The sequence below is a fragment of the Pleurodeles waltl genome, chromosome 3_1 (assembly GCF_031143425.1).
Source record: "Pleurodeles waltl isolate 20211129_DDA chromosome 3_1, aPleWal1.hap1.20221129, whole genome shotgun sequence".
Taxonomy (NCBI): Eukaryota; Metazoa; Chordata; class Amphibia; order Caudata; family Salamandridae; genus Pleurodeles; species Pleurodeles waltl.
In genome coordinates, this window is record NC_090440.1 from 1109272283 (window position 1) to 1109296644 (window position 24362).

General features: G+C 41.9%; 1 protein-coding gene across 3 annotated transcripts in view; it reads right to left on the reverse strand.

The window, feature by feature from the left end:
* Positions 1 to 24362, reverse strand: part of ZBTB16 (zinc finger and BTB domain containing 16) — a 392305-nt gene that overhangs the window by 358914 nt on the left and 9029 nt on the right. For all 3 annotated transcript variants that reach the window (XM_069224392.1, XM_069224390.1, XM_069224391.1), the window contains exon 2: positions 22837 to 24154. In XM_069224392.1, the coding sequence (XP_069080493.1) occupies positions 22837 to 24080 (1244 nt within the window). In that variant the 5' untranslated portion in view covers positions 24081 to 24154. The remainder of the gene's footprint in view (positions 1 to 22836; positions 24155 to 24362) is intronic.

The window sequence follows — 24362 nt, forward strand, 5'->3', positions numbered from 1 at the left end:
GGGGGTGGTTGTGTCCTCTCCAATATAACATGTGAAAGCTGTATGTGTAAATTGTTTTCGTCGGCAGAGTCGCAGAAATGGGTAGAGAGGTGTTGCAGAAGGTGGGGTGGGAAGGGCTCAGTTGTGTCTTCCTTCACCAAAATGACTAATGGACGTTATTCACCTGCAGGTGCATTTGCGAGAAACCGCTTGCTGGTGGAGGTGGTGCTAGTACTATTTATTCTAAGCGATATGAGCAAATGTGTCTATCTTGCAGCTTCTTCTGGCCTTTAGCAGTTGTAGTCCAGGGTAAGAATCCTGGCAAAGCAGTGGGACCTAGTGCTCAGACGTCCTTATCGTTGGGTGGTAGCTATTTCTATGGATAAATTAGAATCAGACCTTACTGACACAGCTCTGGGACCTTGTGCCTAGAATTTTGTTTTCTGTATGTCCTACCCTGTGTTCTTGGCAAAAACAACAGAAGCTGGCTATGGTGTTTGTACTATGAATTCTAACGGTTCTTCATCAGATGTTCTGAGCTACTGACCTCAGGACTCTGGGGTGAGACTTTACACGATAGATGTCTTACTCACCAAACTATAAAAAGGAAGTGATTTCAATAACGAGTTTGAGTGAATATGACACTGGCTGAGATTTGAGCAGTCAAAACATGGGAGCCATTGCCACTAATCACCTGTACAGAGTGGTAAAGACAATACACTCAGTGCCTCCCATAATGACATGTCATATGTTATTTGATATGAAGGCTGCAAGGGTACCAAAGTCACATGCTTAAGTGCACCTTATAGTGATGCACTTTAAGCTCTAAGAAGGATGTGCCAATTATCTGATCCATGAAAGTTTCTTACCATGCACCAAGTTCCAATCAAATTTTCCTATACATAAAAAAACAGATTTCAAGGTAGTAATTAAAAAAAAGCCCTTTATTTTGGTCTGTATGGTGATGAGAAGGCTTCCACCCCGATTCCAGCTTTGACCCCTTCCCTTCAGTTTCAATACTTAAGACAGCTTCTCTTACAGACTAAATATATATCTTGTCGGAAGGGCATCAAAAGCAGCGTCCTTATGGAGGTAGACAGTGCCATTCGTATGATGCAGCAATGCATCAGCTCCTCTGATTATGGTTCTTGGCTCAACAATACATACAGTACATTTTAGAGAGTGAGTAACTCTTCACCAAGATTCGCCCAATTACCATTGCTTTAATATTCTTTTAAGATTCCAACAAATATGATTAAACCATTTAGTTAAAGTCCAAGAGGGTGCTTCACAATGTTTTTTTTTAAATGTAGACATTGAGTCTCAACTCAAGAAGGAGGCAACATGTTATAAATTTAAAGATTTACCGTTAACAACAGGAATGAAATAAACCTGCTTGTTCTAATACATATGTTTTTTCCCCATGATCCAACTTTTAACTGTGCTCAGTAGTTGAGGCAGCTTAAAGTGATATCGCAGTCATAAGCGGTAAGACTAACTTCATCCAATAATCAAGCCACCTGTCAAAAAGATCAGAATTTGAAATTCATTATATTGATTTTTTTCATGAATATTTCAAACGTTTTTAAGATTGTAATGTAACTGATCATTTTTCGAAATGTCTGCAGACCGGAGATACAAGAGAAAGACATATATATATATATATATATATATATATACACACACACACACACACACTTCGTTTGGCGTTTCTCTCTCTGCACCTAATCGCCAATGGTGCTGGAATGGGACGCGCGCCACCTCGTCTGTAATACGAACACAGTTCCTTAAAAGATCATTAAGGCTCCAGCACTCCACGATAGTTAAACCAATAGGTTTATTGTGACAAAACAGGAACGCGTTTCGGCGTGACCTTCATCAACCTGATGAAGGCGGTCACGCCGAAACGCCTTCCTGTTTTGTCACAATAAACCTATTGGTTTAACTATCGTGGAGTGCTGGAGCCTTAATGATCTTTTAAGGAACTGTGTTTTTATATATATATATATATATATATATATATATGTCACACACACAAAATACCTAGTTATAGTTAGGATTACTTTTCCATACAAAATAATTTTTTGTGTTGCCTATAACTTTGGCACTGTTTGACAGATCTCCACAAACCTTTCCAAAGAAAGGTGCTACTTTTTGACTAGTTTGTGCATGGAATGTTTTGGGGTGATACATCAATGGGCTGAGGGAAAAAATGGGGTGGGGAGGTCCCAAAATGCTAAACTCCCCATGCATTTTTCATAGACCTCATTTAGACGGGCTACAGCAAAAACTACTGAACAGAATGACACCACATTTGGCAGGAAGCTGAATCTTAGTCTATACATTCTCCTGTTTCTGATTTGGTATGCATCCGTTACGTAATTTTTGAGAATTCAAGGTTGAAAAATAATTGTATATCTGGATGGTTGGGAATGCAAGAGTATTGAGAGACTCTCACAGGAGCAGCACGTTTCAAAATAGAGCATTCTGATTAGTCCAGGGAGCTTTATTTCCCTTGGGCTATCTTGCTTCCACTGGAGTCAGACTCCTGTGAGAGACCGCACTCTGATTGGCTGCCAGCAAAATGCTGCTGGCAGCCATTACAGGATTCGGGGACTTAGTCACCTGTCCTGAAGATTGAAAAAAAACGTAATATAAGTGAGCAGGGCATGGATACCCTGAGCCCTTAGGCCCCACGGGAGGAGGACCCACAGGGACCCCTGGGGCTAAAAAAGGAAAAAAATATATGTATACATGTCCTGATCCCCAGAGACGCTCACGGGATACAAAAAAATAAATAAATAATAAAAATGGTGACCAGCCGCAATTTTTAAATTATAGGCCCCAGGGAGCCCAGCATTGGGACGGTAGTCATAAAGGGAAGAGGAGTTGCTTGGCTCCCTCTCTTCAAGACTCCAAAGGTCCCGGGTGGCCCAATGTAGGGGCCGAAAACATTGTATATGGGGAGAGGAGATGCATCGACATCAGGGGCCCTGAGGAGACCATCCTCAAGGCCGAAAATATTGTGTATGGGGAAGGAGGGGGGGGATGTACGTCCCCACCTCCCTAAGCCATCAGAGGCCCAAGGAGCCCCACCCCCGGGGCCAAAATAATTAAACAAGGGGAGGGAGCAGCACAGCCCCCCTCCCTGAGCTATGACAGGACCCAGGGAGCCTATCCCGGAGCTGAAAGTTTTCAAAATGGGAGGGGGAGAGAGCTCCCATGAGATATAAGTATCCTTGATGACCCCATCACCTAGGATGGCTCAGTAGCTATGTTCTGGGGAAAGCTCCACTGGGACAGTTTCCCTGCCCAGACTGGTGTAGGCAACGAAATCTGTTTGCTCTTGCTTTGTGGGAATATTTTCAAAACTCCCCCAAGTTGGTGGAAACACCAAATCAGCTCCCATCATGCGGGAGCTTTGAAAATTGTCCTGCCTGCTGGAAGTGCACTTTTAATCTGTTTTCCTGTCCGTACTGAAATCATTGGGCCTTAGGATTCCCCCATGGGCCCTCAATGAGAGTAGGTGGGCCCCAAAAGAGGGCACCAGGTCACCCACTGTTAACAGGGCAGGACTCCAGGGGATTGGGCCCCAGACCCCAAATTGGCCTGGGGAGGCATACCCCCTATCCCCCCTCCAAAAAAATAAAAATAAAATAAAATCACCTCATACCCTGGCTATGCCTACGTTGGAGGGGGGCCGTGCTGCCCCACTCTAGGAGCCACTGACCGCTATGGGGACTGCCACACCCAGGGCAGACTCCAGCTATGTTTTGGGACGCCCATCCCTGGGACATAGCTGTCTGCTGTGGCTTGGCTGCAACTCTACAGCCAAGTCACGGTAAACACTTTGGGATTTGACAGCGGGATCTGTCAAGTAGGGCCTGCTGTCAAAATCCAAAGCTTTCATCTCTGTCCCCTGGACTGGTGCACCCACTTTCACACCCAGACCAACAATCTGACAGCCACTCTCACCCCCAGATAACCATCTCACACCTATTCCCACACCCAGAGAAGCTACGGTCAACTCCTGCCATGCACTGCCAAAAGGGCTGTCACAGTGTGGGCTTGTGTGGGTAGAGGCTGTTTCCGGCTGCAGGCCAGGTCTTGTGGGCAACCTCCCCTACGCACGGGTGAAGGACGTGCATGGTACTGGGTTGGATTAACGTATAGTAATCTAATTACTATATGTTTTTTTTTTTTAAAAACATAGAAATTCACTGAAAAAACCTAAGGTTACAGGGAGGTTATAGTTAGGAAATAGAAATTCACTTAAAAAAAAAAAAAAAAAGAAGGTTACAGGGACGTTATAGTTAGTCTCACATTTTAAACTTACCAAACGAAAGAAATTCACCAGTTATAGTAAGAGTTACCTCAAGTAACTATAACTCATGCCTTAAGGTAACTATAACTCACGCCCTTGCAAGGCACTGCCAATTACCCCACAAATTACAGCACTCATGAAATCTTTGCTAACAATTTTGATAATATCGATGTAATATTTACAGTAGAATTTTGGATGAAAAAAACTGTGCATGGTGGGGGTGCGAGTTATACTTACCTAAGGGCACGAGTATAGCTACTTGAGATATCTAACTATAACATGTGAATTTCTATGGTTTTGTACGTTTATAATGTGAGCCTAACTAGAATGTTACTGTAACCTTTGTTTTTTGAATGAATATATATATGTATATTATATCCCATTACCCAAAGCCGTTTCCGTTTAAAAGTTTGTGTAAGTATGTTGATTTAGATTTGAGGTTACTTTTATTTTCTATGCACATTTAGACGAGAAGACCCCCCCACTCACCAAATCACATGGAAGCAATCAGAAATGTCACAGAGGTCTTCACATGGACCAATCAGGAGACCTTAATATCAATAATTGTCAGAAGTAGTTATGTAGAGAAGAGTCATACATCTAGCAAAAAAACGCTACCTAAAACCATCTCTGTGCTGGAAAGGAGGCAATTACAAAAGGTGGCCGGTCTTTGCAAGCGGGAATGTCAATCTAATTCCCTTTATGACTTTCCTAAACTTTATTGCCACTTTTCTGAAAAAACAACCTCGTAAAATGGCTGGAAGGTTCTAATAACAATAGCTTGTTCTTATACACCCAACAGTGTTCACAGCGTGACATCAGCAGGCCCCTTTAATGGGGCTGCTGACCCAGATATGGAAGTTCATCATAGTCTAATTGGAGTTAGATCTGGCTCACCAGCTGACTACTTCAAATTTACTAATGAAGCAAGCACTGGCAAACCCAACAGGGATCACTCTATTGTGCTAAAGCATGTAAACAAAAAATGCAAAAATACTGTTTGCATGCATTGCATGCTTTAATGTGATTAGAACAGTAAATCAAGACCCAATAGGCTGCATCCATGCTGGGAAAAAGTAGCAAGGGAATTGCATTCTCTATAGGATGTGTATATGGGATAAAGAACTGAACGAACATATACACACACACACACACACACACACAGGAGCCAGGAGAAGCCGGATCCGATAATGGGGCTCACTAAAAAGGTTCCACGCATAGGAGTGGTTAGACCTTCTATAAAACTGGACAATGTATGTGCTTTCTAAGTACTGCATGAATCCATAAGCCTTCAGAACCATCTAAGAGGAATATCATTTACATTATGATCACTTCTCTACTATTCATAAATAAAAATAAATGCCATCAATAAAGCTGAAATAAATCAACCGGGCGCATGACAAATATCATTCCAGGTTGTTATTACTGAAAGAGGGAGGGAGTGATATCCACGAAATGCTGAATAACTCTGTTTTATCAGTTGTTCAGGGAACTGTGATGTGAATCTGAAATAAAAAAAATCAAGGCAGATAAGTCCTTTCTGGATTCAGCAATTAGCCAAATGGCATATTTCCTCCAGTAGGTCGTCTTCAGTGATTATCCTATGTTCTCATGCATGGTAAAGTGTTTTGAAAGTTCTCAAGTGCCAGGGTTTTAAGTTACTCTGTTGGTGGTAGCTTCCATTAGAACAAGGGTTTTGATGGACACTGCATAAAGACGCAGAATTTGACATTAAATCTCTTCTGATGAAGAGCAACGGGCAAGCACAACAGTTTGGACAGTAAAATCCAGTATACTAACTAGCATTGATCTCATTAGACTAAGTAAACCCCTCACCAATACCATCCACAATACATCTGACGCAGTGGTGGATTTGCTTCTTTGCACAGAAATCTTCAAGAGATTCAAATGGCAAATGACAAACTGAACCATTAGCACAAAGCTCCAAAGAACTATATTCCAGAAAGATTCACCAGAGTTTTGAATATCCCACCCACTATTCCATTTAACATATTAAAATGTGTTCTCAGAGATTTATTCTTCTTTTACATTTGTATTATCTTTTGCGAACTCGAGTTTAGCTCAGTTATTCAAGATGCTTTAACATCTCATGGAAAGGAAGGTAGAAAATAATTTCTGCTTAAATGTCAAAGATTATCAAAGTGGGGAATTGGTTGGAGAAGCAGGTTCAAAACATCACAGTTCATTGGCAAACCTGAAGCCACTTTGAAATTAATCCAACCACAACTTATCTGATGAATGGCCAGAAGGGTACAAAACAACTGAATATGGAGTGCTGGTGATCAGACAAAACTTAGGTTTTGGTGGTTGCCATTTCTGTGCTCAAAAAAAAAAAAGTAATGTAAAGTGGTTAAACTCTTTTGCATCTAGATAGAAGGTCAATAAACATGAAAGTTTTGTAGAGCCTCAAGACAAATTTACAGTCTCATTGCAGAATTCTTTCAATGCCAGTGGTCAAGGAGTAGCTCTTTCTATAAATCAAGAGGTACGTACAGTGTTATATTGAACTGCATATAATCCAATATAGCCTGATCCCTCTGTTCCAAACACACTTTTCCACCAAATTCAAAACTCATTTCTATTAGGCAGCTGAGGCAGGCACTTGAATTCATCCCTTCTCCCAAGCCGAGAGAATGGTTGCCATTCCTCCAAATTATTGCATATAAAAAGGTAGTATTTAATACACAATATAACAAAAGGAAGGAAGACACCATGTCTTGGAGTTCGTAGACTAGGTCCCCAATTCCCAAATGACGTGGAAAAAAGACCAAACACCTCAGTTGATTGCTGTAGGACAAGCAGTTCCTACAACCATTCACAGTAATTACACAATTGCCCTAGTGCATACATTTTCTGTTCCGCGCTGGTGTCAGAAGAAAAACCCGACCTTCATGGTGAGACAGCTGGGGAGGCACCACCTGTCCATGGCCAAATTGTTGGTTAAAGGAGGGGGCACGGACCTCGGGTACACCAGGTCTAACTTTGTGCCCCCTTATTGGTGGCGTGCGCACTAAATCTTCACTCCAGTGACACACCTGTAGAAAAGATCACCAGTGACATGGTTCTCAAAGGAGAGGAGCTTTTTGGATAGTGGTTCCCCCTAATATTTGCATCAGCTACCTGAGGGTTGAGCCCCTGGACACAGCATCATAAGTTACAGATAGCAACAACCAAAAGTCCCTGTAAAGTTTCTAGTGTTCCATCCACACTTTAGCAGTGACACACCAACATCACCTCTTTCAATCACGAGAGGGTTCTAAAATATGATGGAGACAGTAGAAAGTGGAACTGTGCATGATACTTCTGAAAAAGTTACCAATGCGAGAGAGCAGCTTTGGAAGCACAGGACGCCATTCTCTCCCCGGTTTACATTTCTGCTAGATCAGCAGAATAATGTACAAGGCAAGCTTAAAACAGATGCCTTTTTTGACGAGTCACATACAGTGAAGTGCATTGCATTTTGAGTAGTGGGTTACATTTATGTTTCACAGATTCTAAAAGACATTCTTCAAGCTCTGCAACAGAGATGGGATAAGCAGCCAAACTAAGACCTAACCCCATATTTACAGATGCAGGCTAATGTTTACAGGGGTATGTGCAGATTTCTCATTCCCCTCAGCATTTTCCTGTTCATCACTCAGAGTTGAATCAATCGCACTTTTCATGGTTGCAAATTTTTTAACAAATCAAGACTACAAGGCCATTATTGATAGTAATGTCAAATATGCAGTCAGTATGTCATACATGGGAAAGTGGTGGCATGCATTGACTAGTTATGTCATGCATCCAAAGTGGTGTCAAAAAGAAAGTGAAAAAACGTTCTTCAAAGAAAAAAAATGTGCAATTTGACCAACACTGTTATGGTCATTTATATGTAATCTTTCCTATCACATTCTTTGCTTTTGATGTCATGTGAGTCACAATATTCTCTCAGAAAGAGCACAATGTGACTTCGCAAACTGTATTGAATTTACCTCACAGGCAATCTCTTTCTTGTTGTCTCCATCTTATGCCAGTACTTATGTACTACTTTCAGAAAGGTCATTCTGGATCTCTGAAGCATACCGAAGTCAATTCCAAATACCCCCTGTATAAGGTAATCCGCTGGAAACAAGCATTTGCAAAACAAATAGGTTTCTCATTTATGATATCTATTGTCTTTGTCGGTGCTTGTTTAGTTACACATGGTGCAACATGGCTTAAAGTAAACGGGGAAAAGCGCTATAATGTGCCCAGTGTTGACAAGTCATGGTGTGTGTTTTTTTTAAAGCCATGTTGCACAACAGTTTGCGCTGCTGTGCAATAGGTCTAAAAAATGATGGCGGGGCAGGCAAAACGAGGAAGGTTCAGGAGAGGAGTAAGCAGCAATAATGTACAGGAGGAGGAGAGCATGGGAGGAAGTAATACGAGGGAGGTGTGAGGGAAGATGGATGGAGCAGCAACAATGGACAGTAAGGGGAATTAGCACCATGAAGGAGGGGTGAGGGAGGGAGACGAACTGTAGCATGCCATGCACTCTTGTAGATTGCACAGAAAAAAAGAAAGAAAGAACAATGTCGCACAGGACAACGACCTCAAACAGTAATATTTACTGGGTCTATGCTCCCACAGCAAGGACAAACACAGAAGCCCCTGGAGGAAGCAGGAGAAGCTGACCAAAAAGAAACAAGGAAATGCAAGTGACATAGAAGCCAACCAGGAGTAATTAATGGAAATGCTCTAAGCCTGTTTCTCTGTTAACAATATATTTTGCCAACAGCCATATCACTATCATAATTGAGACCTAAAAGACTCTGCCAGCCACAAGTATGTCCCATTTCATTATTCAACCAAATTCCTCTCCCTCCATCAACCATTTTAACATTGGTCGTGTACCATAATATTTTTAATCGTTGTGACTTTTTAAACATTTCTTTCTGTTTTTCCATTTACTATAAACATAAACAGTGAGGGTGGCTCTCCAAATGGGCCCCAAAGCATTTATAGGTGAAAGCAAGAATTTGCCCCCTCACCAGGATTACGATCAGTGCAAAAATGCACACTTTACCCACAGTCAATTTGCGGTGGGGAAAACGCTACAATATTTTGAATTTCAGAATTGTGAACATTTGTGGGGTAACCATGTTATGCCTCTTTCTAAGGCGTGGAACTGAATATAGAGGTAACATAGCCGCGGGTTAATAAAGCATCCTGCGATATCAGTATTTACCAGGTGTGGTACTAGGTCTCTAAATAACAAGCTTTTCTCAATGACGCTCTACAAATGCTGCACGGACACAGTGCTGGTTGCTTTACCTACGCTGACAATGATCTGTGAAATAATATTCCTAAAACAAAAATACTGTACAGGAATTCTCCTAAACTGTATCACACTAATCGCTCAAATTATCAGTTTGATGGGTAGCCTTCCTTCAGATGCATTTAATTTAAAGAAATGTTTGCATATATTCCGAGCAGAATAAACCCAAAGATATGATTTAAAAAACACCATGCAATGGGAAAAATCTGTAATGAGTCAATTCCTACATTTATCTTGGGTTAGTTAAGGTCACAGTAGCAGGGGTGGGGAATGGGGGCAAAGGAGAGACCTGGAAATAATTAACTCTCCCCAATTAATAAATCTAAAGTTCAAGCCCCACACAGGCCCCGGCGCTGGGTGCCCTGAACTCGCTTGACAGAAAACAGAGAGGGCCTGCCATGGCCGGTAGCACCGACACGGGTCTCTGCCGGCAGCTCGAGTTTTGTACCGTCCGGGTCAGCTGGCCTAGACCTAGGAGGTGGCCTTCATTTCCTGTCCAGGACCGGCTCCCCCTACACATAAACCTAATGGGGTCTTTCTGGCCTGGCTGGCTGTGGCAGACCTTCCCCCGACCAGGCAGGGGCAGCCGCTGGATCCCATTAGGTGGGGCTTAAAGGCCAGTTGGTGGTCGTGGTGCTAACGAGGTACACCAAGGAACCCGGGGCTTGGGAAGGTGGCCTCCTAACCCCGCCGAGGGCGGCCTGCAAATCTACCCTCGTCATTTTTCGCCTTCGGCAGCCATCTGGTTTCAGAGAACACTCAATAAACATAGCTCTCTAGGAGAATGGTGACCAGGATAGTGAAAGGAGCATTTTCCATATTCTATTTCCTACAGAAGGAACGAGGGAGTAGTGTTGGGTGAAACATTCTGCTGAAACATAGAATGTCCAAAACCTACCAGCAGAGGATTTCGCGTGCAGAACAGATTTGCTGCACATTTTGCTAAACTGTTCCATCTCGTGAAATTCAACCGAATTTTACGTTTTGAGGAATTCTGATTAGCTTTCAAGAGTTTTTTATTGGGATTCACAGACCATATGGGAACACCACAATGTTCGTGATGTTTGGTGACATATCTTTAGCGTCTTTTTCCCCCCATTGTGAGGCAAGTCTAATTATCATTTTTCAAGATACAGTGATAGTTTTACCTAGTGAGATCAAAAGCCACCTCTGGATGAACTTAAGGCGTTGCACCTCTCGTGCACTCAAACGTTCCCTACACAACATAACAATGATCAGACCCTAATTTAGAGTGGGTTGTGCACTAATGCCCAATTCCAAAAAATGATATACCGCAATCGGTTGTGGTGATATTATTGCAAATGTACATTTAATTATAAAGCAACACAAGGAAGTAGCGATTCTGCCTGATATACAGCACCTAAAAAGTGCACAGTTACCAGCAACTTTCTGCTGGAGCTTACACGCTGGATTATTTCTCCTGCAGTGAAGTGGTAATACCACCCCAAACACTCCCAAAGTCGTTTAAATATGTGTAAATCCACTTAATGCTCCATTATCATGAATGTTTAGACTGCTACCAAACTCTACATGAAGGCCTTAGTACAGGAATTTAGAGGTGCACTCCTCCATAATAATAGACCTAAAATTGCTAAATAATGTCCAATGAGCTATGTACAAAAATAAATCATAAATGGCATAGCATCTTGATTGTGGGTGTACTCAATGTAAAAGGCCTGTGTTCCAATATACAGGTGGCATTGAATTCAAAACTTTAGAGGTTTGCAAGCCACACCATATTGTTTTGACGCATAAGGGAACAGGTGCAGTATGTCATTTTTAATTATTTGATACTTTAATTTGCAGAGCTTATATCAGATGGTAAAAGTCAACGAAACGAAACATCTTGAGATGACACTTCAGACAGTGACAAGAGTGATTTGACGCAGTTCAAACACTGTGCACAAGAAGTGGTGAGAACTGAGGTCTACTGATCCCAAGAGAAACAAGATGGCCACTGAACCATCCCTCTCACCTCCACCTTTGGACCCACGATGTGCACTGTTGTTGTTAAGAACATTACTGTTGTAGCTAATGCATTAAACGTCAAGCAAACTTTTGTGTTGCAGAACGTGATTTGTAATATATTGACCCACTCCCACCAAAACCCATCTCCACATGTCAATATCACACTGCCTGCTGTGGTTACCAGAACTTTGTCTCCAGCTTTGTCTTTGCTCCAACACTAGAATTAATTCAAAAGGTCTGCCCCACGCCCATTTGTCCGGTTACTGATCGACCACAAGCTGTCAATCGTACCTGAAAGTGTTTCCCAATGCTTTTCCCGGCCAAGTTCGATCTTCAAAAGGTTTCCTAATCCTCATTTAATTGATTTTTCCCATAGTTACACTGCTTAATCGCCCCCCCCCCAACCTTGGTATAAAATGAACACTCTGCTACGTTTAAGATGTGCTTAGATTGCAATAAATGCGTAACTCACTTTTTGACCCACTGCAGGGCACATCTTTATCCTCATCATCATCCCATATTAAAGTAAACTAATGACCACAGATGGTGCAGATAGGAATTTGAGCAAAATAAGACACACGTCTTTATTCCAACGAGGCAGTCTTGGCAGGGGCTCCTTATTATCAATGCATGCAATCCTAACCACCGGAAGTCATATATTCCAACCAGACCTTCTGTATTGTAGGGTACAATCCCTCGAACACACGATATTCTAGCCTGCTGCATGCATGTATATCAGCCGATCGTCTTTGTGTTGTGGCTGCCCATCATCAATGTTTGAAACACTAAAACCTTACAGGCCAGTGTGTAATGGCGGGCCCTAATGCAGTTCCCTGCAGCCCCGGTGGCAAGGGAGTTATCACCCTTCATCGGGCCCCCTTTTCATCCTTTAGTCTATGATTATGAATATCTGTGAAATATACGAGGAGCCCATCACCACATTCTGCACTGGGCTGTCATCATTTTGTGTTATGCCACTGCCCATAGGGGTTGTGCAAAACACACGCATGTATAGAGGTGGGTCTACAGTAAATCTGTGTTAGGTGGTTACCTATAGCAACAGCATTGAAGTGCAAGACTGCCTATACAAGCACCTACCTTTTTACGCATATTTATACAGCACAGACATTACCCCAAGGTGCCAGAGTGCTTTCTAGGAGAAATAAGTAAGTATAAAAGTTGAAAGTACAAGGTAGATCATTACATAAAACAGAGTGTACAAAAGACGGTTGATGTATTACACAGTGTACAAAAGGTACATATGGCTGTAAAAAGGTTCAGGTAGTATACAGCCATAAAAAGGTTGAGAAACTACAGAGGTCTGTGCCAAAAATGTATTACAGTGTTTTAGCTAAAATGCAGTTAGAAGAGAAGGGGTTTCTGATCTGATTTGCAAGTAGTCAGCAAGGCGGTTCTGGTTAGATTTGAAGGTGGTAAATTCTAGGTTCTGGTTTTGCTTCCCAAGAAGGATTGTACCATCAGTTGATCCCTTTTAAAATGACTGGAGTTCCAGGAGCATTGATTTGGCATTTTGCAATCGTCCGGAGCCACCTTATAGGTGAAGTTTGTCCACCAGGTAACGTGGAGTGGATGCGTGCAGGGTTTTATGGGTGATGCAGGCGATCTTGTAGATAGCCCTTGCTTCAATTGGCAACCATCGGACAGTGATGGGCGTAATGTGGTAATTTCTTTTGGCCCCATAGACAATGTTGCTGCCAAGTGCAGAATTGCTTTCAGGGGGTGAGATGTTTTTAGGGTGACCAGTCAGGAGAGAATTACAATAGTCTATTCTGGAGAGCACCAATGTATGAGCAAGAGATTTAAGATCTTGTTCTCGGATATAATGGTGGGTTCCCCACAGAAGACATATTTGATAGTGAGCATTTTTGGCCATGTGCTGATTTGAGAATGCAGGTTGTGTCTTTTGTGTAGGATCCCTTCCAGAGACCTGGCACTGTCAACAATGGTGGGTTTACTTTTGAAGATGCTGCCTGTGTCCATCCAGGATTGCAGAAGAGGTATTAATTTTGAAGATCAGAGGAGGAGAAATTCGGGTTTAAAAGAGTTTAGCTGTTGGTGATGAGAGGTCATCCAGTTGCGAACAGAATTTAGGGTGGTGCCGAGCTGTCAGATATCATTTTGTGAGGAGACCTTCAGATACAGTTTTGTGTTGTCTGCATATTGATGATTGAAGATCCCTGACTTCTTAAGAAGGACTCTGAGTAGCTCAATGTACAAGTTGATTAGGGTTAGGGCAAGGATGGACCCCTGGGGGACCCACTGGCCCACCACAACGGTGATGATATGCAGCAGTGGCTTGTGGGGCAATGAGCAGCGACGGGAGGAATAAACATCAATTTAATTTTGTTAAAAAAAAAATTTAAAAAAAGCAACCACTTACCTTCCCACAACGCTGCACTGCTCCTCTCCTCCTTCGCAGGCTGCAGACACAGGCTCCCAGCCTGCCCTGCGGCCAATCCCGATGCTGCTCAGAGCAGCGTCACGATTGGCTGGGAGCGCCCAGCGAGGGCACTCCCAGGCAGACTGGGAGCCTGAGCAGGCTCTCTTCAGCCCGGCAACTGTGTTGCCAGGCTGGAGAGAGCCTACTGCACACAATTGTTTGGCCAGCCCAAGACGGCCGGCCAAATGTACATGTGCAGGGAGTGGGAGTACTGTGCACTCCCCCTCACTGCTCGTCACCCCTGTGGCCCCACCCCTTTACCAGGGAAAACAGAAACAAATAATAAACTGAGTTTATTATAGTTTTCTGGTAAAGGTTTTGCAGCTGCTGCTACTGAGGGAGTGGGGGGAAACAGGTGGGGGGGGGGGGTGATGCTTCTCCGCTCTAACGGAGGAGCGGCCCCTGATTAGATGGCCATCAATTTTTACTCACTGCGACCAGGCCAGGTAGGATGAAGCGAACCATTTGAGAACCATGACATCAATGCCTATTAAATTTTTTAATTTGTGTAGAAGCGTGTGATGGCTGACAGTGTTGAAGGCTGATGATAGGTCAAGAACAAACAGAAGGCAAGAGATGTCTGTGTCTATAAGTTAAACTGTAACAGAGCAGTTTCTGTGTGAAGCACAAATTGAAACCAGTTTGGAATTCATTTAGGAAGTCATTGTTTTTGATGTGCTGGGTGAGTTGCTCTGCTACCCATCTTTCACTGATTTTTAAGAAGATAGGCACATTGGAGATCAGGTGATGGTTGTTGAGGTTGTTAGCATCTGCAGAGGAGTGTTTTTAAGAGATGGGTGACTTATCCAGTTTTAAGGCAGTCAGGAAATGTTCCTTGGCTGGAAGAATCACCAGTTTTGTCCACTGGGGAAGCATGGGAGTATAAAGGTATTTTGCTATGTCACCAGGGACTGGATCTACAAAGCATTTTGAGGGTTTTGTTTTTATGATAATTTTGAGTAAGTCTTCCTCTGTAACAGAATTTAATAGTTGCTAAGTCTCTTTGGCTTTACATGCCAGCGGAGATATAGGATGGACATTATGATGTCGTAGCCGTTGAACTTCAGAGTTGATGAACTGAAGAATCTCCTCTGCTTTTGATGGTGGGTCTTCAAATTTACTGGATGTTGGGTGGAGGGGTTGGTGTCAGTTTTGACTACAGCAAAGAGTTGCTTCAGTTGGTTCATGGCAGAGTCCAGCAGGGACCTAAAGTGGTTGGATTTCTACAGAAGATGTGTTTTTTTGTATTGGGACATAGCATTTCTGAGGCAAATAAGGTTAGTGGTGGAGGGTAAGCGTCTCCAATTTTTTTCTAATATTCTTCAGGCTTTCCTTTCCTCATAAAGGGCCGTGTTGAACCACGGCATTAAAGGTTTAGGACATTTCGGGTTGCTTTGAAAATGTAGCTACAACATCAAAAGCATCAAAAAATCATGCAAAGCTGTGGTAGGTAGCATCATTCACATCTGTAGTAAAGTCAATGAGGAGGGTGGAATATCTTCTGAACAATGTTGATAAGAGTAGTGATAATTATGTTTCTGGTCTCTCAAAACCAGATAGTAGCTTGTTTTTGTTGAAACATTACACCCATTACTACGGTGTTAGATTGTCGTAGGGTGAAGACAATGACGGAGTGATTGGACAAGTCTACCAGAATTGGATCATCACTGCCAGGATGTTGTCTATGGCAATTATTAGGTCTAGATTGGAGCCGTTAGCATGTGTTTGCTTCAGGTTATATTGGAGAGTGAAGGTAAAGAGATTCACTGAATAATCTTCTGTGGTGCCTAAGTTTGGGTTGAAGTCTCCCAGGAAGAGCACTTTGTTGCTCTGGGTGGTTTGGTCAGCTATGAGGTCAGTGCATTCCTTGACACAGCTTCAGCTAATATAACTCCAATTCCCAGAAAAAGGGGAAGGGGAGGCACATCGTCCTTCACAGAGGGTGCCAAAAATATTTGCACCAAACCTGCCTCCAAATGGTAAAGGAGTCATCAAACACTGCAGTGCTGACCTCACTCAATCACCTTGATTAGGTATGTTTTCAGGAGCATGCCGGGAGAAATCACGAGCCATTAGAAAGAGGGATAGGTAACACTATAAATCGGCCACAACATGGACTTTTTTAATGATTGTGTGGGCCTAATGGCACATAGATTTCGCACCCTAGACAGATTTTTAAATGTTGTTAATAATGCACATTAAAGCAAATCCAATCACTATCACTGAGTCGTAGGAAAGAATACAAATTAAAAAAGAAAAACGCAAATCTTGTGTGTTAAACATCATGGCAGTGCAAACTCTAGGCTGAATGAATGAGTAAGGGTCTTTGTCAGATATGATGGGAAGTACACACAGGCATACCACTGAGGATCAACTGCTTGCTGTCTCTTGTCCCACTGTTTGCAGCCACAAAAATGGGCACTGGGTTGATCACGGCTATGGATAGCTCTGCAACTAGAATCGTGATCAGTTCTCTTCTGAAGTGGCTTCTGCAATGACGAATGCTATCAGACAACAGACGCCTGTGGTATCGCAGTGCCAGCAGACACTTGAATATCCAGGCTGTCTGGGTTGTCGCTGCAGACTGTAGGATTTCTGGTCACAGTCCATAGAGCAGCAGTGAAGACTTGAAGGGAGAGGTCTGAGGCACAGTGAAGTTCTCTGTAGGCCGTCCTTGAAGTTGTCTTGGGTGGAGGGAATCCTAGCAGCTGACATTTTAAATGGAGGATGTGCACTATGTGTACCACAGCCTATACTTTTAAAATATAGATCTTTTCACTTGCAACCCCAAGTATCACAGTATTGTCTCTGACAAGCACAAGCTGATCTTTTCTCCTCTCTCTAAATACTTAATACACTTCAATGGGCAAGTAAATCAAGAGATGCAGCTTCAAGAAAATACATTCATGGAGCATCTCTTTTCACTTAAAAAAATGCTGAAGGACCAACATACGTTTCACTTGTGGTTTAGCCTTAAAAAAAATGTAGCAGGAATTTACAAATGTATCTACAAGCCTGGGATAGTAAAAACTGGTCTCGGATGACCAGTGCCAATCCAGATCATTTTCAGAATATCCTCATGAAATCAACTACAATGTATCACAGTGGGATTTAGAGTCTGTGGTAATCCTTAAACTCGGGATCTGAGCCTCGTGTAATTATGCTGGACAACCTTCATTTAAAGCAATTGTTTCTTTAAATATATTTCCATTTCATGTCTGAGGGAAGGATCGTGTTTAGTGAGAGGGAATGCTTGTTAGGTGCATTTATACTGTCTGGTTAAAAGTGTGAAAACACAGTGTTAGTTGTGTCTACATTAGTTTAAATCAAACAAGGAAAAGGTAAGAGAGAAGAGGTGATGTCTGTTGTGTCAGATTCCGTTGGTGTGCATATGGTCGTGGAGGATGCTCTCTTGGCACTAGCATGATGGGCACGTGTCCGCTTCCAGCACATGTAGGTACCAGACTGCAGACATGATCAAATCGGAATAAAATAAAAATATATATATATATCACTGAATGCGCACCTGAACACATACACATTTGTGAGTGCATGTGAATAAGATGTGCTCATCCACACCTCACAGCCTGTTTATTCAAGATTTTTCTGTATGTCTACTTGTGTAATACATACATTTGGATGTGCTTGTAAATTTGTACATCTACTCATTCATGCACAACCCCCCCTTTCAGATGAATGCTCTTTCACATTGAGCAGCTGAGACAATAGGGCCCGTTAATCTCTCCCACAGTATTTATCAATAGAAATTAGAAATTGCCTTCAGAAAGTATGAGAAATGCCCTCGCTGCAACCAGACAAATTACTGAGGGCCAAGTAAACAGACGTGGTGAAAAAAAAAAAGTGATAAAAGCAGACATGAAATAAACTGCTGAAATTGATCAAACACAGCATAGTGTCACATTTGTTGTTGGAATTAGTGATCTGAATGCGTAATTAAGCAGATCCAGTGACAGACAGGGAGAAAGGCTGTTTGCGGGAGCAGCTGCTCGGTGGCACTGTAAACGGGGTGGGAGAATTAAGCATGCCCTAATGCAGCCAAGAGTGGCACAGCGCCAGGGCCCTACTAGAGGGTTAGAAGGGTGGATGTCACGAGGCAAGGCCAAAAACACAAATTCTGAGCAAATTACTATACCAATCATGTGTGCACTGAAACCAGGCGTGCCATCAGGCCAACTGATTAATGCCCAGTTTTCCCCTAACACCCCATTGTTTCAGCACAACTACATTCACTTCATTTACATACAGTGAATCCTGCAGGGACTCATTTACATAGTCAGTGGTTATACTGAAAATCAGGCTTCGGTGTTTATCCTGAAAGTAATCGTGCATTTCATCCAAACACCAAATTATGCAGTCTGGATTGTTTTGCTCTATTCCCACAGCTACCTTTTTTACTTGGATGGGTGTGGCCGTTGGGATGGCAAATGAATTGTCATAACGGGGATGCCCTACAATTGTGCAGATCAAATCCACAAAGAGGACTGTTTCCTCTTAAAATAAGAACAGAGGGTTATTCGTGATGACATTTGTTGAGTAGCTACTTGGGCTTCCAGTGGTACTTTTTATCACTTTACGAACTGAAAGCGAGTTCCACTACTACTGCTTTTAAACTGAGGCTCAACACTGTATGGATTTAAGCTCCTAAATGCATGCGTGCCTTGCAGCAAGATCGAGGCAACTCTGAATGGAGATCACAAATAGTCTGGCTTGTGTTACTTGGATCCTCATTGATCAGGTTAGGGGAGGAACAGGTCATGGCCAGTTCCATTGGGAAATCTTCCAGTGATTAACACTTTCTTTTAAACTTTGTCAATGTATGGATAAGTGCACGGGTTGTGTGCTTAAGGGGTTGGTGCCCTAAAGATTGTACTCAAAGCCAAAGAGTTAAAAAAAATAATCTAACCTCAAAAAAGGAAAATTAGGGATTTTATATATTTGTTTAGGTTTTTAACTTAAAAAATGCCTACCTCCATGGTTTAACCACTATCACTAATTAGGAACAGTAGTATTTTTTTGTAATGAAGTCAATCAAACATAATCATGTACTTTTTCAGAACTTCACCAGAACTTCTGAGGTTGTTAGAAATAACATGTTACCTGCAGTGATATGAAGCCATGCCATTATTACATATTTTTCATAAAATAACAATCTTATATCAAGCCTTAGCAGATTTGGATACATAAAAGCAACGTATGATGCATATATGGATAAAAAGGCTTTAAAGAGAATCTTGCAAATCGCACAGGGCTGGCCATCCCTCCCAGTCACACCCAGAATCTGACAGGCCTGACTTGACACTGTTTGTGACAAGCTCTTCAATACGATATCTCGTCCACTGTTCCTCACATTAAAGGTATGGGCCTCATGAATACAATGTGTGAGACTTATTTTCCCCTCAAGTGCACAGACTTTTGTCTTCACATGAAGTTAATAGACTTCAATAGATTTACTGGCCAGCAAAGCATCTCCAACTTATTGCTGCAACTGCTTCTACATCACATTGCATCCTTATGATGGCCCTACAAATTGTGTGTTTGGTTGAAACATTTATGTATTTACAATAACTATGACATATGTCAGCTGCTACAGCTACTGATGCTCCATAAAGGACCTGCTCTTTCTTTTCATGGCATGTTTATCACCTCATTCATTTAGAAGTTATGTGTTGTCCACATTCTACGAGCACATACTAGCACGGAGCTGAAAGGTTAACCAATTCTGTTTTTTTTCAAGTAGCTTATGATGTTTAAGAATAACTGTTTGTTTTTATATTACATTTGCACATTTATTATAACGTGCATGTACTTAGCCTGTTCGGGGATACATTGTCCCTATATAAATATCTCTTGTAGCAAGAAGTACAACTAGAATTATTTGTTTATTGTTTTATAAAAATTAAAGTCCACCACAACCACAATCGTGCCCTTTTGTAAGTCAAATCTCAACAGACTATAAAATTCACTGTAATTGCTGGAAGAGGACATTTGGAACTATTACATGTAATTCAAGAGACAATAACAGTTTGGGATTTCTCCTGCTATGAATATGGAAATGATTTTACAAAATCTGTTACGAAATCAAATGATTAAAAATCAGATTTGTGTGGGCATCTCAAATAAGTGGTAGTTTGGACGTTTAAATGAAGTGATGTTCTGTTTAATGCAAAAGCAGCTCTTTTTGTTAACTGATATAAACAAAACATACTTATTTTGCACTTAAAATAAAATATCTATTATTGTACATGGTCTCCATTCAGACTTAAATCATTTTGTTAATTTTTCACTGTGAACTAACACAGTTTGCTATGTCGAGGACAAATGCATAATGTCTCGTAACAGTACTACTTAAGACCTGTTCTTTTTAACCAAATTAAAATACTAATGAAATGTTCTGTGTTTGACCCAATTGCTTGCCATTAAGGAATAATGTTAGCTATGCTTCTACAAAGTGACGCTAAAGCCTTCTCTTTCTGTTACCCAAGTGAAGTGCCAATGTAACTCACTTCAGGTCTTAGCTAGTCAACTTTGGCTCTCTTACTAGCTGCAAGCATTAAAAGAATCGTAGCTATTATCTTAAATATTTGGGCTTGGAGTCAACCTTTTTCATCAATTGGTCTGTCCAAATGTCATTCACGTTTTGCTTTAGCCCATCACAGTTTGAATTATGAGGCGATTGACCAGCCTACTTAAGTCAATGTCACTCCTGCACAGCCAACAATTAAATTTTGCCTGATCAGCCACCTGAAAAAAAGTGCAATTCAGTGCCATGGCTGGTGTACAGGGACTACTGTTTTACTTTTATATTTTTGCCAAATCGTGTATATAATATAAAAAAAGAAATCCTTCTTGGCTAGACCTGTTGGATTTGCCAATGCTTGTTTACTTTAGGTGAAAGGATGGACCTATGTAGCAGCTCAACCACTGGATGCAACAAAGACAAACACTAATTAAACCCTTGCTTGGGTGAAATACTTTCTCTTTGCCTCACTCAAATGGAAATCTCCAAATATTTTCTTTGTTTCAATAAACCACGTTTTTCCCCATACGCAGGAATTCAATCTTACCTTTTTCACATACAAGAAGCGTCACTATAGTTTTTGCCTACCTCTTTGGTCCGATTAAGGAAAAATAAATCATAATTAGGCATTTGGTTGGGTGAAACCCTGCCTCCATGTTTCTCCCAATTGACAAGCTCCAAAGCTTACTAACCTTTTCTTCTACCAAACACCCCAGTAAGGTTTTTTCTTTATTTTACATAAGAAAATGCCAGTATAGCTCCATCTGCATTTCTACATTGTGTGAAACAAAATGAAAGATGAGTAAGCTGTTCCAGTTGGTAATATGCTTCACGCTACTATAGCTAAGAAAACTTTTTTCTTGACTTCAAATCAAACGAGGTTGTAAAAGAGAGTTGTGTTCATTTCACACAAGCAAAGAACTACTAGTGTTTTTTTTTAGTTCACTCAACTAAAGTGCACTCTAAAGCTTTACAAGTGTCTGCCAATGGCCATAAATGACATCAGACCACTATGGACTTCGATCAAGGAGGCGGCCATTAGCCTGGGAACATTCAACACAGCTGCTTTAGGGTTTTTTTCCCTTCTTTCTGGAGAGCAAAACATGTAGAGAGTAAATACATCAATTTGGTTTCTGATACAATGTGGCTAGGTCTAACAGAAAGGTTTGAAACCTTCAAACTGCTGACCACGGTAATTTCTTTAGAAGGAGGTCACAAGATATCAAATAAACACATACACCAAGACAATGGGTACGTCTTCAGAATCAGATGGGGGAAGTCCCTGTGCACATCCTTCAGCTTTAGATTACAGGTTAAACCAGGATGTGGCTTTGCAACCCAGAGCCGCCACAAGAGCACATCAGTTCTGGAAAGTTCTGCATCAGAGAACCAAAGAATAAAGGATTCTTGTCAAACATTTGGGCTGTGAGGGCTTTCTGGTTCATCTTTACAAAGAGAGGGGCTATTACTCAGTAGTTAAACAAAAAAGGTGTCCAGTTATTCGTGTTTGGTGGTGGGGCATTTGAATACTGAGAAAGTACGCTCTACTCCTGATTCAGGTGTAACTAAATATTATCAGATAAGATATCGTAACTAAACAGATTAAGTCAGTAACAGACTTGGGTACACACTAGTACAAACTCACATACAAGAGCTACATCAACAAACATACAAGCAATGAAACACAGACGAATGAACACAGCACTAATGGAAAGAGGAAATCCATAAAACCCCATTTTATCCTAAAAAAAAAAAGTCATGGGCATTCCTTGACATGGTAATACAGAAGTGCAGGTACTCACTACACCGGAGTACCTGTTTACTACTGAGGAATGCTGGTTCTCTCCCGTTCAATGCAGTGCACACGTTTTGAGAAGTGCAGGCATTCTCTTTTTCAAATTAAAGAAGCTCAGGTACTCATTACATGACAGTACATGCCCATTCTAACCACAATTTAAAGCACTGGTCATTGGGTAAACCCTTTTTAATTGCTTCTGATAAAGTCAGTTATATGTATGTTATCAATCCGCAGACAACTCCAATGTATGAATCTAGCAAGCCAGTAGTTGAACACACCTCATGAGCATATCTTCGACTTGCCTGTAGACAGATACATTTTCCTACAACTCCCATGTAAGATGCACAGATGTGCAAGTCATTATTATTATGTGCCTGCTGAAAAAATACAAAACTGCAAAACTAACCACCCAAGAGGAAAGTCTTACCTGTGTTCCTCAATTGCGTCATTGTCTGGTAGTTCTGCGCCACAAACACTGCACCGCACCCCAATACTTTGGTTTTCATTCTTTATGCCAGCGGCAAGTTCGCCCAGTTTATTGAAAAGCTCCCTCTGAATAAACCCTTGAGGGAGAAGTCCCCCGTAGGCACTGAAGTCCATGGACACCGCCAGTGACGGCGGCATATGGAGAGCGGTTGCCATTGAGGATGGCATGTTGATCATAGAGTCTGTTTTGTGATTGGGTAAGACGGAATAGAGACTCAATTGTTTCTCACTTTGAGAAAAAGAATGCTCTGGACCAACCAAAAACCCTTGGCCTGACTCAGGGGGCTGGTCAGGTGCATTCTCATCTCGACCAATATTGAGGTCACGGGCACTGGTGATCACACTACTACGGGTGGGGGTGCCTGGAGCTTCCTTGTTTTTTTCATCAGACTTGTCTCCATTAGGTGTGCTGGGTTCTGCATTTGGGCTTCCTTGGTTAGAAGAAGCTTCATCCACCTGCATAGCTTCGAGTTTCGTATCTGAAAGTCCTAGAGGCTGGTTGTTTGAGTGCAAGTCTGCTGCGCTTGACTGTAAAGCTCCTTGGAGTAAAGTCTGTCCAATGGACATCAAACTGTCCACTGCAGCCTTGGTAGGGCTCATGGCTGAAAGTCCAAAAGAAGTCGAAACAGAGGGGCTTTGCTCTACCAGAGAATTTGATAAACTCTGATTGGCTAAGGTGGCATAGCCACTCTCTTCACTGGAATGCTTTGAGATCAGCATGTTCTTGATCAACCTTGCCTTTCGGTCCTCCTCCTCTTCTGTTCCACCATCTGCCATACTGACTTCAGTGTCATTGTCGTCAGAAGCCTGAATGGTCTCCAAGATCTTCAGGCATTGCTCTTCCAAGTATTCAATTTCTAGGATCTCTGCTGCATACAGAAGATCGTCCAGATCTTCCACTTTGGCTTGGAGTGTTGCTGTGTAGGCATACTCCAGAATCTGCTGAAAGGTCTTGGATGAGAGGAAGTCTAAGGTGTAATGTTGGCTGTTGCGGTGAAAGAGGATCTCAAACATTTTACTAGTGCAAGCCAAAACAGTCCGATGGGCGTGAAACTCCTGGCTGTCGACCATGATGACCACATCACACAATGTCCCAGCCAACCGCATCTGGTTGGCCTTGTGAAGGAGCCCGGTGGCATGGTTGGGGTTCTGCAGCTGGATCACACCCATGTTATTCAAATCCATAACACTCCTGAGACTGAGTCATCAGGCTTTCTTTCCTGTTGTCAGTAAGGAACAGTTTCTGATGCACTGATTACCTGTCCAAAAGCAAACCACAAAAGAGAGAATGTTAAACAGGCTATGGTTCATGGACGACGATTCAATGATACAAGTTACCAGTTTTCATTCAAGGTGTGGTCAGCCTGTGCCTGCAAAAGCATTAATTTGTTATGGAAAATTGCAAACGTCTAGTATATAAACTCACTATGAAAATACAGAGGCCATGGATATTTCTCCAACAGCAGT